Below are 15,625 nucleotides of genomic sequence, written 5' to 3' on the forward strand. Positions count from 1 at the left end.
GCTGGGATAATGCTTTCCCTCTCCCAATTTTAGGAACTGTTTCTTTTTCTACTATCACTCTGTGGGCTGGCTTCGGAACCTCCTTTCGTCGCACTGAGAGCGATTGCGCTCAAAAAGTCATCGCGCGCTATGGTCCGGTGCTCCGAAAAACATGATATTCGGCTATTTTTTTCGATGGGATAGCTCGTGAATATCACTGTGAATTATCATTAATTTGAGTGAATTCGGCACGCTCTTCATATTGGTAGGGTAAAAAAGTGACCTTTACTTGGCAAATTTCCGAGTTCAGTTCGCAAATATTTACATAATTAAACTTGGAGTACATGACATTCACATTAGGAGGTGGCAAAAACGTAATAAGAACAAATGCTGTTGACCGCATGATTCTAGGTGGCGTAGTTTTTTTATTATAATTCAATGACACGTTTTCTGGGACACCCTGTATACAGGGTGTCCACGCTAAGTGTGAACAGATTTTTTAAAAATATATCAATCACTTTTTCCGAGATGAAATCAATTGCAATATAGCATATGCTGAAGGGCACTCCCTAGGGGTGCATTAACAGACTCCTACGGCAATGTCTTAATTAACTTTCAATAATTAACTTTTTAATTATAAAAGCTACGAAGTTGCTCCGATGAGAACATCTGATCTCTTCGGGTACCAGATACCAAACCTGTTTTTAGAACAAAAATCCCTTTGGTAGATTGTCCGCAAAAAAATTCGTGAAGGAACGTCATTTCTTTCTTTATTTGGTTTATTGCGCATCTTCAAAGAAGCGGCTTTCCTTTACCCCCAGTGTGAGAGAGTGAAAGAGCACGGTGCCGCCTCATTCGTCGAAGATTAGCTTTAACTTGCGGAAACAAAACAAAAACACAAGTCTATCGGGTGACTCTATCGCGACTGCCCTTATCTTGGGCTGCATTTTCTGTTTTCTTTTAATCTTTTTCCAGGACGCAAGAGGCGATAGTGTGCTCTTTCATCCTCTCGTATTGGGGACGAAGGAAGGACGCGTCTCTAGAGATGCGCAATGAATAAAACAAAGAAAAAATGACGTTCCTTCACGAATTTTTCGCGCACGATTTATCGAACGGATTTTTTTTCTGAAAACGGCTTTGGTATCTGGTGACCGAAGAGATCCGATGTTCTCATTGGAGCAACTTCGTAGCGTTTATAATTAAAAAGTTAATTATTGAAAGTTAATTAAGACATTTCCTTAGGAGTCTGTTAATGCCCCCCTAGGGAGTGCCCTTCAGCATATGCTATATTGCAATTGATTTCATCTCGGAAAAAGTGATTGATATATTTTAAAAAAATGTGTTCACACTTAGCGTGAACACCCTGTATATATATTAGGAAACACTAACGATTTCATCTAACCATCCGCAACGGTCGCCTGTGGGCTACCCACGCGGCATCAGTTACCGCCCATTGGTCACAGCGAGTCATCACACTTCCCCATAGAAAGGATATACTAAGGATCATTCTAATCTCTGTTAATCCATAATCTGATCCCTGTTAGAGTGGTCAAGCAACTGTGGCTACGAGCGGTGCGCAGACGTGGGCAAATGGAGAGAGAACAGCAGGAAGGCGTTGGGGAGAGAAGGTCTTGTATGCGTCCTGGACAGACTACAACGGGAACTGTGCCAACATTCTCGTATGCAAGTATGTAGGCATGCATGCGAGTGTGTCGGTAAACCTCGGACAGCGCAGCCGGTTGGTATAGGCTTGGAACACGCCACCTCCCGCTCTTCGGCACCACCTTGGCAACAACCAACGAACGAATGCTCTTTCCCACTCGGCTGTATGCTGATCGCTCAGTGAATGCAGAACATGTCTCACATTAACATTCTAACAAGGAGTGATGGCGTTTCCATTCAAAACCCGCGTTTCTGCACGAGACCCATGGAAACATGTGGTCGGGTACGCCGTTGAGCCGCACGCAAATCATGTACCCTCACAGCGCAGGGACCACTCTTCGTCTGCTGCAATGCTCTCGCATTTCAAAGGCGGTTGCAGTGCGCCAAAAATTACAATGATTTTTTTTTTCGTTCCTTCTGTGTGCGATTGTATCTGGCGCCGGCAGTCCTCCGTCTGAAGCGCAGCAGTTTGCCGAATCCATTCCCTTGACGGCGACTTCTTGACACCATTGCCAAGCACGTGCCAGCTGCCCTCCGAAGGCTTCGACGATCGACGATTTAGTAACCAGTGTCAGCATTAAGAGAATTACGTTGAATAGTTACTGCATTTGTTGTCTCAGTAATGCTTTAATACCGTTCTACCTCTCGAATCATTCTTAGGTAGTAAATATTAACTAAGAACTAATCGATGCTTTCCTCGGGGTTCTATGTTAGGTCCTTTGTTATTTATAATTGACATAAATAATCTCCCTAACCCTGTGTCTCACTCTAAATGTATCTCATATGCTGATGACACCACGACTTGCTCATCCCAAAAAACACATTGGATCACTATACTCACAGCCGACCTTGTCAATAATGTTGGTGCAGTAACAACATATTTCACAGTCCTCAAAAGAAAATAGCGACGATACCCAACTTATTTAGGTGATACCTTAACACCTGATACCGTCACTGTCACTTTCTTAGGTATAAAAATCTATGGCTTGGCTATCCCAAGTTCGGCCCACACATTTCTCCTACCTCTCGTCATATTGCTTTCTGTTTATACGCCATTATCGAAGTTCGGCATTTCTTTCCTCTTCGCGTACTTATCTCATTCTATTACTCCTTTATGCACTTCCATGTATCGTACTGTATCACAGTAATGGGGATCGACCTGCCTTTCTCACGTGTCTTTCCTAACTCGGATAAAAAAAAAGAAAAAAAATCCTATCACTGTGCACCGCTAAACTTTTTACGGTTATCGCTTTTGTAAAAGTTTCGCATCTGATCACACTTGTTTAAGTGCAATAACTCCGATATCAACTTAAACAACGACAATTTCGCGTCTCTTCAGCTGTTCCTACTAGATTTTTATACCGCTGAAATTGTTTATTAACTCTGGCGTACACTAACTATGCGTACACTATCGTCTCATTTAAAATTTCCACACATTTTCTACTAATTTCTGTTCTGTTTCTGAAGAGTCGCCTGTTGTCACAGATTACCTACACTCTGAAAAAAAGGGAGTACTTTAACTCCTTTTTTTGCCACATATATAACACCCTTTTGGAGAGTACAATTACTCAAAAGGGGTGTCTCCTCACTCCCTCAAGGGAGTAGCATAACACCTTTCTCTTTACTGGAGAGTAATATTACTCTCCGGCAGGGAGACGTTGCTATGCTACTCCCTTGAGGGAGTGAGGAGACACCCTTTTGAGAGTAATTGTACTCTCCAAAAGGGTGTTATATATGTGGCAAGGAAAGGATTTAAAGTACACCCTTTTTTTTTTAAGAGTGTACGAGTAGATATTTTTCTTTTTTATATATACGATGGTTGCTTAGTATTTTGTTGTACGAGTTTTAGCTGTGGCACTAGTCTCAGCATTTTGTTGTGCAGCTTGTCGTTCGAGTAATTCATTTTTGTATCTAATATCAACACACCGTAGTAGGGAAGCCCTGGCTCTTCTTGTCGGCCCCTCTTGTCAATAGTGTATGCTTTGGATGGACACAATAAACAACAACAACAACAGAATCCAGGAAGCGACGCAGTGTCGTCAGTAATCTCTTCATAACATTTCTGAGACAAAACGTATTTATTCGTACTTGTCTGCAAGTTATTAGTACAGTATTCGTTAAGTGACTGACTTAATAAAAGAATGAAATGCGTGGCGAAGATATCGTTATCGGTTGCGGATCCTCGGTCGGGTTGGTCATCGAGCATGAAAGAGAAGCGTGCATTCTTGAGCCTGGAGTGCAGTTGAAGGCCGATATGAACGAGGCGTAGTCAGAAAATGCGAGGTTGATCCTGAGAGAAAATTAAACAAAGCACGATTATGCAGCATTACTGTTGCATTAGCATGGGTTTGCGCAAAATTGACGTGAAAGTCTTAACATGTATCGTAGCCACAACCCAACGCAAATGCGACACCCGTTACTCTCGACACAGCGCGCCACCCAGAGGCACGTTCGAAGTGCTGGCGAAACGTAACTTTCCTGCGGCCGCTGTATTTGATTATAACGTTTCCGTGTAGTCTGATTGCTTTCAATGCATAAACGATATTAATCTGGACGGTACTCCATTGCAGTTGGCAGCACGAGCAAATCAATTAACACGAAATCCTTTCGATGGACAAGATTTGTAATGATATGATGAATGACGGTCAATGCTTTCACTAGTTCCGTGAATCTCTCTCAAGTTATAGTTGTTCGGATATGAACAAATTTTACTACAGGTTTTCCTGCCCATTTTAGTCCAAGTGACATCTGATTTAACCCAGGTGCCATCTAAAATAATCCAGGCGCCATTCAGTTTAGTCCGAGTGCCATCCGAAATAATCCAGATGCTATTCAATTTAATCCGGGCGCCATCTGAAATAATCCATGGCGTTTTTAAGCACTACAACCGTCTATTCACACGAAAGACATCATCGCATAATATTCTAGTGGAAGGAAAAGTAAAAAAAAAAAAAAACATCTGCCGATGTGACTGAAGTTCTGCCACGTCTTATATTGAGCACTCACACGGCGCCAAGTTATTCGGAGTTGGAGCACGAGTACAGCGAACGACACTATTGGCGCTGTCGTCTGCTACAGGATGTCTTCTGACTGAGCTGCAGGATATTCCGCGCGGTTAGAAGAGCAAGAGCGCGAAAGGACATGACGCACATAGCAGACGACACCATTCGCCCTGTCGTCTGCTAGGAAATATTTTGTAACTCAGCTGCAGGATATTCGCCGCGGTTAGATGAGCGCGAGACGACATGAGCGACATGACAGACGACACGGTTGGTCCTGTCGTCCTCTATGGAGTATTTCGTGACTGAGCTGAAGCATATTCCACACGGCTAGAAGAGCACGCAAAGACATGACGCATAATAGTAGGAGACACCATTCGCCCTGTCGTCTGCTACGGTATATCTTCTGACACAGCTGTAGGTCATGTCTTTCCGTGTTCTTCTACCCGCCGGGAATATCGTGCAGATCAGATACAAGATAGTCCGTAGCAGGGGACATGAACAATGTTATCGCCTGCTATACTCTAGCTCCAACCTCCGATAATCTCGGCACCGTGCAAATGCTCAACATAAGACGCAGCACAACTTCAGTCGCAAGCAGCACAACGTACTGAAAGTCGAGTGCAATAAGGGCGGACGGTATGTGTCTTATCAATGTTCTTTTGTGTCACGAGTCTGGTCAAGGCCTTCCACCTACCCGTCCACCCCTATTGCACTCGACTTTCAGTACATTGTGCTGGTTGGGGTCTCGTCAGCAGATCTTTACTTTTCCTTCCACTAGATGACCCTAGAATATTTCGCGGGGATGTCCCTCGTCTGAATACAAGGTTATGGTGCTTAAAAACAACAGATTAATTCAGATGGCACCCGGATTAAACTGAATAGCACCTGGATTATTGCAGACTGCACCCGGAAATCGAATGGCGCCTGGATTATTTCAGATGGCACTTGGAATAATATGGGCGGAAAACCTGTAGTATTCAGGATCCACAGCTAACTTCATGGTCTTTTCGCCTCTTGGGATGAAGCTCACCATTTCTCATCTTACAAATAAAGTTATTTTCCCAAATTACAAAACTCTTAGCTGCACAGACTGAACAAGTAGGAATGTAGGAATCCAGGAATACAGAAACGTTTTTTTTCTCTCTCTCTCTCTCTCTCTCTTTCTTTTTTATTGTCCCCGCCTCTCTGTTTCCACGTGACCACTTCGTATGCTTCGATATTTATATCTTCGTATATTTATGCTTCGTATGCGTATGCTTCGTATATTTATTTATTTATTCAAAGTTCCCTACTTCTCCACTTACTCTGGAATTGCGTAGGGGAGAGGGACATACAACTGATAACAACAATGTCAATCATTATATCTAGCTAACAGAAACTCAGTGCTTTCTAAGTATCAGGAAGATTCAGACATAAATAAACAAAGATTCATGGAGAACCTGTTTCTCCATATATATGTTATATCACTTTTGTACCTGACGAAATGCAGACTACTGCAAGCCAAGAAAACGTGTACGTTAACGAACAGTAGTTTCAGTACTTTTATCTTTCTATCACTTATAAAATTGAGGAAGATCATCACATCAGTCTGCATGATTGACAAGAAACTAAAAGGAATGACAAGAAGAAATTACGCTTCTTAATTATCTCACTGTTTCACTGTGTGTTGCGCGACTTATACATGATGAAAATTAACGTAGCGGAGAAACTGTCCACCCCTGGACGTATTTGCAGCCGAAATACTTCTTCCGTTGCCAATTTAACGTGTAGCGTGATCGCTACTCCGCTACTGAAAAATGTAGCGAATATCGTAGCGGCGGTTCTAGTAGCGCCGTTATGTACAACACTGAGCTGAACAGGCCCCTTACAGTCGGGAATCAAGGCTCTGGGGCATACGCTCAACCGAGAAGTTTGTACGAAAGCGTAATCTTACTGAGTTGCGGGATAAAGGCTGAAGTAGAGCATTGTGTCCCACGTGATGTCCTCGACAAGGTACTTCCGACACGCCACCTGGAATGGTTAAAATGGACATATAACGTATTGCTCACACGATTCAGAATGGTTTGCAAACTACAAGAAGGTAGCTGAAAAGTAAGATTGCTATAGCTATAGTAAAACCACCAAACAAGAAGTTTACCAAGATGCAACAAAACCACCAGTATTTCTGCGAAAGTAAAACAACCGTTGCAAAAACGTGTACTTCTGGTTGAAGAACTGAGACATTAGACCGAAGACATTAAACATTAAGACCGAAGACATTAGACATTAGACATGACCGAAGACATTAGACCCCGTAAGGGAGGCTTGTAGCCTCCCTTACTAGTACTGTGGAGACGTTCTAACTTGTCGAAAACAGAAGGGAAGAATGGTATTTATTTATTTATTTATTTACCCTCAGGGTTCTTCATTACAGAGGGGAGTGGGTATTACACTGCAAATAGGCATACACATGTATTATACAGAAAAACAAAACAAGAAATGCAGTTGATTCAAATGCAGGTTTCGTGGACAAATAAACGTATGGTATGGAACAAAGCACATGTATCAAAGCAGGTATAATCAAATACAATACGCACTAAGTGCATTGTTGAAATGTGTGATAGAGCTGATGTTGCAAACAGAGGAAGGAAGGTGGTTCCACCTACGTGCTGTGCGCGGAATAAATGAATCTGCCAATGTTGTCTGCCAGTGGGTATATTGGATTCGAGTGACGAATCGAAAGTCCAATTCTACGAGTACATTAGAATTTTGAATCCTGGCGAATGTTTCTTTCAAATATCAATGAGGACATAGAGACATTTAACGCACGAAGTCCGTCTCATGTCGTATCAAACACTTGTCTTTTCAATAACTATGTATGCCAAGAGCGCATGGGACCCTTACACCTGTCTTTAAGGAAAGAGGTGAAGAGTGTACAACGACGAAGAGTGATATTGACATTGAGAAAATTCCACAGAACTTGTTCTCCCATACTGTGCTGTAGAGTAAATTTAGAATTAGTAGAATAGCTGTCTCCGAGAAGGTTACTATTGCTATGCGTTTACTAATTAAACGTTAACTCAACTGTTCCTCGAAATCCGGCATTATTCCAGATGACAACGGGCTAATCTGCCACTACATATCTGTGATTCAATGCCCTTACATTTATTTCTTCTGTCTGAGTGATAATTCTTCGATTACACGTGGCCACACTGGTGTCAGATATAATTGAATATCTTGTCTCTTTTAGTTTATGCATGCGTTTGTTAACAGCGGTTGCGTACGATTGCGCATTGGTGGATGGTGTATTTTTATATATTTCACACTCCTGCTATAGCAGATGGCACTGTTTTCTTTAAAAATCAAACAACCACATGAACCAATGCAAACAGACCCTAATCTGCACGCGTAAGCCAAAAAACGTCAGAAGTGGAGGTATAGGACAAAGCGAACCCTGCTTCATGCGAACATCGCCATCCGTACCCATATATCTCGAATCCATGCGCGACACCTCGTAGCCGGTCTTCGCACGGTGAGCTTCTCCAGCTGCGTTTCTTCGTGCTCTGAGCGCACACTCCGCCTTTGACGTGTTTTGCGGTCGTTGGTGTTGGGCAGAGCTATATGCATAAATCATTTAGACGAAGAGAATGCGCTTCGAAGCGCGTTTAATGGCGTTCTTTGGACGCCGTCGAACACCGAGCTGGTTTCCAAAATGGGCTAAAACATATTTTTCTCAATTGAGAAAAATACGCTTTTCTGCTTCTTCTGAACCGATGATTGGATCACAACCTTAGGGCTTGGAGCACACTTAGGGTCGTAACAGGCGACACCTAGGAAGCGTCGAAAAATGCTTGAAGCTCTCCTCAAGTGTAAGTGTACTACAAAAGTTGACTTAGTTCACTTTGAAGCTATATGCGTGACTTGAGTATTCTCGAACAGCGCAGCGGACTCCAATACTTTATTGTACTTATATACTTCAGTGCTTCCAGGTTGACGACGTAAGTCAAGCAAACCTGTTCTTTGGCTCATGGTGGAAATTCGTCACCTCCATAGCTTGTCGGGCACTTAGTATTTCACGGCGAAATCCATGGTTCGTGACGTCTCCTTCCTCGCCGATGCGCTTTGACATCTTCAATACTCACAAGTAGAGCGCGTATAAATACACACTAAAAGCTGCCGAAATATTCGTCCAACTATACTACGCTCAAATGGGAATGCGATATACAGGTGTGTAAACTAGTAATGATTCGTTGCCTTACGTCGCGAGAACAGCCATGATCCACGTGTGTAAAACAGTTTCCACCCTCATCCCAATATTCCAATAGGCAGGAAAGGGTAGATTGACCCTTATCAGCGCCTTCATCTATACCCAGCTAATTGTATAACAATATATTTATTTCCTTTCGCCCTCGCTAAGGATGTTACAGGCCCCGACAAAAGTTCACGGAACATTCGAGCGGTGTATTTTCTCCTTGGCGCGACTCCCCTTGCGGCAAGCGGAAGCGGGCGTGTTCACTCATTCAGATGGGTGGAGGAGGACGTCGGCAGCGACACCAGTTCAAACCACCTTTCGAGAAGATTCAAGCCATACCGAAACTACCGCGGTGCGTCGCTACCAGCGCACTCGCTCACCCCTCTGAGCGAGTGAACGAGCCCATTTCCACTCGCCGGTATAGGGTGTCGCACCGAGGAGATAATACAGCGCTCGCGTGCCCGTAAACTTTTGTCGGGACCTGTAGACTTGCTCAATTTTCAACGAAATTTTGAAAGAAATTGTACAAGCTATTTAAAGCTGCTGTAAGGTGTGTAAACTGTGTGTTGAAAGAAGCTGTACAACGTCTTACGTTCCAGCGACTGCATGTTAGAGACTGGCATTTACTCTCGTGATGTGGCATGACTGTAGCCTCTACTGCATCAAGTGCAAAGTTCGAGAAGACATTTTCTGTGGCTTCCGTGAAGAGCTCACCTATTTCTGACGAGAATTTAGGCAAGTGTGCCTGCATCTACAAAATTCACTGAGGGCCATTCATAGATTACGCTGCTAGTACGCGTTCGCGGAGGAAAGAAAGAAGAAGACACAAATTTTCTGTGATTTCATAGTATCGCCGCTTTTTGCTTCACAATTGACACATTTCTCGGATGTAAGCAAAGCAGCATAACAAGAGCTGGCACCACGGAACTCTAGCCGTCGATTGCAACAGTCCGATTCATGTCCTCGCACTCGAACTTCCCCCGGAGATTTACACAATTCATGTTTGCACGTGGAGCTTGTCCGTGCTGCCATGAAACAAAAGAAATGTGACGTGACGTGATTCATTGAAACAGTACTTCGTAGAACACAATAAAAGGTCACATGCGAGCTGGTGTAAATTAGAGAGCGGTGACATTTCCTTCAATCTGAGGAAAACGACACGGACGGGAAAAACAACTAGACGTTACAGAGTGTGATCAAATCGAGTGTATTCTACTGCACGCAATCTCTCGTCTCAGCAGTGGTTTGCAGAAATTTTCTTACACTAATGGTCAAAAACGTAGGTACGTAATAACGTTTAGTCACCGAAGAGCAGTACGTGTGTCTTTCCTGAAACGTCCGTGCTAGAGAAACTAAAATGCACGATCATTTATTGTTTTGTTTCATTACATTACTACTCTCGCACAAATAGATAGAGATCACGACAGCTTAGAAAGAATGTTTCAAAACATTAAGTGGGGACAGACGGCTAGGTATACGAAAACCAAGCATGTGTCTTAAGGTGAATTATTATTTATGCCCGGGATCGCTACAACAGGCCAGGTATCATTGCATTCATTTTTTAATTAATGCACGAAGAGAACATGCTGTTGATTGATTTCATGTGCAAGACCCAATCAAGGAAGCTTGCGTCTTGTCGCGTACCTATGTGCATTCCTAGAGAATGTTTCTATGTTTATTTTATGAACCGAGGTGAACCGTGATACCACTGGTCTGGAGTTAAACACGAATCGAAACGAACTGTGTGAACTTGAACCCGAAGTGAACCAAAACACTCAGGGGCGTCGGAAGGTGGGGGCAGTTGGCAGTCGGCCCCCTGAGTTTTTCGCGGGGGGCCCTGCAGCGCCCCCCCCCCCCCTTGATATTTCGCTCTGAGGGTCCCGCCATCCTATCTTTCATTCGTAAGTGTCACCCGAGATAGATTCGCTTTCAGCTCTGTTATCGCAGAATGAAAATTAACACCGGCTTCAAAAGTAGAAGACGAAATTCACCCGACTAGGTACTTAGTGCATTCTTTTCACTTGCACTGGACTGCACTACCTTGGACTCCAGGCAAGACGGGTTTTCGGGAGCTGCACTTTCCAGCTGAAAGGAACTTTATTAGTAATGCCTTTCTTTTCAACAGGAAAGTGCAGCACGCAAATAACCCAGTTCAGATCTGGTGCAGGAGGTGCAAGCGAAAAGAATGCACCTACTATCTCCCCAATTACCCACGTGATACAGTATGTGCGGACCTCCTACGCGAAGAGCAGCCACTTCTACACGCCATTCAGTAGTGTCGCTTAGACGGTACAAGAAAACGCATATTTGTTGTTCAGCAAAGGACGCCGCGTTGTTTTCGATCAACGCAGGGAAGCTCTTATCCTGCGGAGAGGGGTGTTTAAGCAGTTCGCTGGTACGTTTCATGACTCGTGTGGCATATCAGGCTGTTTTTGCCTGAGCCAAGGCCAGAACACTCGACAGACCGTTTTAATGCAGCAATAATGACCGCAGGAATAATGAACTTTATCACCTTTACCAACTCTACCACTTGGAAATAGCTGAAAACCGAGCTAACAGTTGCCAATTTGCAGCGAATTGGGACGATCAGTTGGAGACAGAAACGGCCAAATGGAACTGGAGTTCGCTATCAAAAGGACCAGTTGGACCCATAATGTCCAATGGAGTGTCCAGTTGGAGTGCATGAAACCAAATAGACTTTCCAGTTGGAGTGCATGGAACGAAATGAACTTTCCAGTTGGTGGTCAATTTCCAACTGAACAGTCCACTTGGAAGTGAAGGATCCAATAGGTTTTGATATTGGACCTGTCGGGTCTCATTCGCACCAATTTCGTAGAAATTCCAACTGGACAAATTCTTTCCTTTTTTTTTTTTTTTAAGCTCGGTCCTTTGCAGACAAAATTGTCGTACTTTTCATGGGAACAAAAATTAAAAATAAGGAAACACGCCACCGCTCGCTTAATTCTATCAATCTATCTTACCGCATTTAATAATAATTCGGTGGTTTACGTCGCGAGACAACTGCGATCATGAGCGACGCCACGGTGGTCGGGTCTGTGGATTAATTTTGTCCACCTTTTGCCCGCCCTTTTGGTTCCTTAACGTGGCCGAAATCTCGACATACGGCACCCCACATTTAAAGGGACCATGAAAGGTACTACGAGTAGCCGAGTAGCCCACGATCATTTTTAATCTGTTCCCCTGTACTACAGCATTCACTGTGTGAAATATGACGTTGAAAATCGCTCAAACATAAAAGATATTCTATATTAACCACGGGCATGAACGGCAGGTGCTACAGCCCGCCTCCGAGGCGAACTGGCCGTGACATCATACACAGAACATGTTGCCGATTCGTGGACGGACTTTTGCGAACTGCAAAATTTGCAAACAAGCTTGCATACTTTGCCATGAAATATGTTTTGATTTCACCTGGAGACAAGATTGTATCTAACTGTTTACACAGAATCTTACGAAAAATGTAATATAGCCGTTGAGTGTCAGCCTGGTTACCGGAGCACGTTTTCCTCTTTGAACTACTTCTTCGTCAGAACACACCTCCGTCGGAGACATTTTTCGAGCTGCTGAGTACCGAACAATCCATAGGCGCTGTGTGTGTCGCATAATCTCTTCCTCCATTGCTGACAATTTGCCTTTCGCCATATTTCGAGTGATTTCGACGGCAGATATACGACGTCGTTGTTGTCCAAACCGAAACCCACATGGTCCCGCGGGGTGTGTCTTCCTCGTCGTTCACAGTTGGCTGAGGGAACTGGATGGCGATGACGTAAGCCCGCTTCTAAGGCATATATCCATCGGGTCACGCCCCGCTATTTTTCTATATTTTTCTATAGTGAGGGATCATGAGAACGGTTTCCTGCAGAATACTCGGAATTCGCGAAAATCATTTCATGGTCCCCTTAACGTCCCCGACTTTAAGGAAACCTTCAACAAGTATTTCAGTTTGTGCTGCTCTAATGCCATTTTTTTTGCCTCAAGGTAACCAAGAAGGGAAGATGGTCTTCCCTATACCATAACAACCTTTATCATCATCAGATTGCTTGGACGAGTCATATGTAAACAACAACAACAACAACATTATTACGGGATGACGGCTGGGGAGTTCCATCACCGAGGGCGATACTCTACTTTATTGCTGGTGGTGATGCGGGGAATGAAATAATGAGCCACTGCAACGCGCCGAAAAACAAAGACACAGCTGAAGTTAGAGAGAACACAAGGCGCACTTCCAACACATCTTTACTACACAGAAACACAATAATAACGAAATAATGAGCCCCTTCACAATAAGGGTCGAAGACCCGTGATATCCATAAAGGTGAAGAGAGCCTTGAGGGCAGAGCGTTGGTGCACTGGACGTGGTCAGGGACCAAGCAATTTTGTGAGAGAGAGAGAGGGCGGGAGTCTACCACGTTGTGGGATGCGGAGAGGACGGTTTGGGAAGGTTGGTAGTGTGGGCAATGGAGAAGAATGTGCTCTAGATCTTCAACAGCACCGCAGTGGTTGCAGTGGGGAGAGGCAACTTGTCTCAAGCGGTAGTGCCGCTGTGCTGTGAAGGCCACGTCGAGGTGCATTCGATGAACTAATGCGGCATCTTGACGAGAGATAGGCTGTGCGCAGGCGTGCGGAAAGCGAGCCCTGAATCAACTCTGCTCAGCACGGCGGAGGGTAGAATGTCAGCGGTCCGTTGGCGGGTATAGCCAGAGCCAGAGTCCGTTGCCGGGTAGCGGATAGTCATTTCTAATAAGCGCATCAATGGCTCCCATTTTTGTATTTGACGCTGTTCTCAATCTAGAACCATGCACTGTAGTGCTCTCCTCTAGGTTAGGTTAGGATAAGTTGGGTTAGGTTAGGGCTCGCCCCCGCCCCCCCTCAACTGGTGCTTCATGTGACAGCATGCCCTCTTGTTTCATAAATACTATTCCTAGCAATCACAACATGTAAAATCTCTAACATACACTAATTGCGAAAGGCGTCTATATGACCGTTCTTCTGAGTTACCTATCTTCGGTAACAACACTATCTGGTGGTAATGATTAATAGTGCGCTGTATCGCGACAGGGAAACTCCGAACCACTGGAAGCAATAATTAGGCAAAATATAATGATGAGCATATACGTAAATGTGCGAAGCTGTTGTTGTTGTGTCGCATGTGCGAAGTTGTATTGTTGTTGTTGTGTAGGTTGTTGTTGTTGTTCCAAAACATAAGCTCCGCTTCAAGGGCTACGCTTTAATGCGGTCCATTTGAGAATAGACTAAGCACAGTGAGTGAGGGAATGGCTGATATAACTATAATCCAGCAAATTTAATAGTGTGATGACGAAGGCAGAACGTGTTGTAGATTATGCGACTCACCGCAGTGACGGAAGCACATAGTAAGCGCTCTGTCGCCAACGGTCTTGTATTTAGCTGACAAGCGACATTGAGCCACGTCCAAGGAAATATCGCGGCACCGCCCTTCAATTCAGTCATTCATTTCATTCAATTTCGCGTCAAAGTGCTGAAAAATTATGAAGCTAACAAACCTCAGCCATGAGAAGGAAAGGCATTTGAGCGACCTCGTGAGGATCGAAACCCTTCAGTTGCGCAGCACCTACTCTGGTCCAGGCCTGAAACGACAGAGAAAGAAAATGTTATTACAGACGCGATTGCATTACGACCAACTTCGAATCGGGACTCCTTAAAGTGACTATCGCATCCCGACACGCGTGTATAAGACGGATACGGTTTAGACTCCGCTTCATAGTCTATACTTTGTGAAGTCTTTCGAAAACATCTTACACACATATATTATACAGGGTGTATTATACAGAAAATGTGTAATTGAATTATAATAAGAAAACTACACTACCTAGAAGCATGCGGTCAACGGCATTTGTTCTTACTATAGGCTTCTGCCACCTCCTTATGTGAATTTCGTGTAACGTAAGTTTAGTTATGTAAATTTTTGCGAACTGAAGGCGGAAAGTTCCCAAGTAAAGGTCACTTTTTTACCCCACCAATGTGAAGAGCGTGTCTAATTTACTCAAAATTAATGATAATTGACAGGGATATTCAGGGGCTATCCCATCAGAAAAAAATAGCCGAACATCATGCTCTACGGAGCTAGCGCGCGACAAATTTTTCAGCGCAATCCTTGTTAGTCCGACGAAAGGAGGTTTGAAGCCCAGCCCAGCCCACACCTGCAACGCAGAAAGAGATAACACAGGTATGGCTTATCGCGTCCGACTTTCGCTGGGATCGCACTCTCCCTCTCCCAATTTCAGGAACTGTCACTTTTTCTACTATCGCTCATTGGGCTGGGTTTGGAACCTCCTTTCGTCGGACTGAGAGCGATTGCGCTCTAAAAGTGGTCGCGCGTTGCGGTTCGGTACTACGAAAAGCATGATGTTCGGCTCATTTTTCCGATGGGATATCTCGTGAATATCGCTGTCAATTATCATGAACTTGAGTGAATTCGGCACACTCTTCATATTGGTGGGGTAAAAAAGTGACCTTTACCTGACCTTAATTTCCAAGTTCAGTTCGCAAATATTTACATAAGTAACCTTATGATACATGATATTCACATCAGGAGTCGGCAAAAACCTAGTAACAAAAAATGCCGTTGACCGCGTGATTCTAGGTGGCGTAGTTTTTTTATTATGTTGATTTGATTTGACTTGGGGTTTTTTGGCGTAAGAGCAGCTCTGGCCATTATTATTATTATTATTATTATTATAATTCAATG

The 15,625-nt window shown here is 43.9% G+C and overlaps 1 protein-coding gene across 1 annotated transcript in view; it reads right to left on the reverse strand.

The window, feature by feature from the left end:
- Positions 1-3,711: 3,711 nt before the first annotated feature.
- The window catches only part of LOC135399541 (uncharacterized), a 163,152-nt gene continuing 151,238 nt past the window's right edge, over positions 3,712-15,625 (reverse strand). Inside the window, exons 22-24 of the mRNA XM_064631283.1 lie at positions 14,421-14,504; positions 6,577-6,653; positions 3,712-3,931 (exon numbers count right to left, since the gene is read on the reverse strand). Of these exons, the coding sequence (XP_064487353.1) occupies positions 3,772-3,931; positions 6,577-6,653; positions 14,421-14,504 (321 nt within the window). The 3' untranslated portion in view covers positions 3,712-3,771. The remainder of the gene's footprint in view (positions 3,932-6,576; positions 6,654-14,420; positions 14,505-15,625) is intronic.

Source organism: Ornithodoros turicata, chromosome 7 (genome assembly GCF_037126465.1).
Source record: "Ornithodoros turicata isolate Travis chromosome 7, ASM3712646v1, whole genome shotgun sequence".
Lineage (NCBI taxonomy): Eukaryota > Metazoa > Arthropoda > Arachnida > Ixodida > Argasidae > Ornithodoros > Ornithodoros turicata.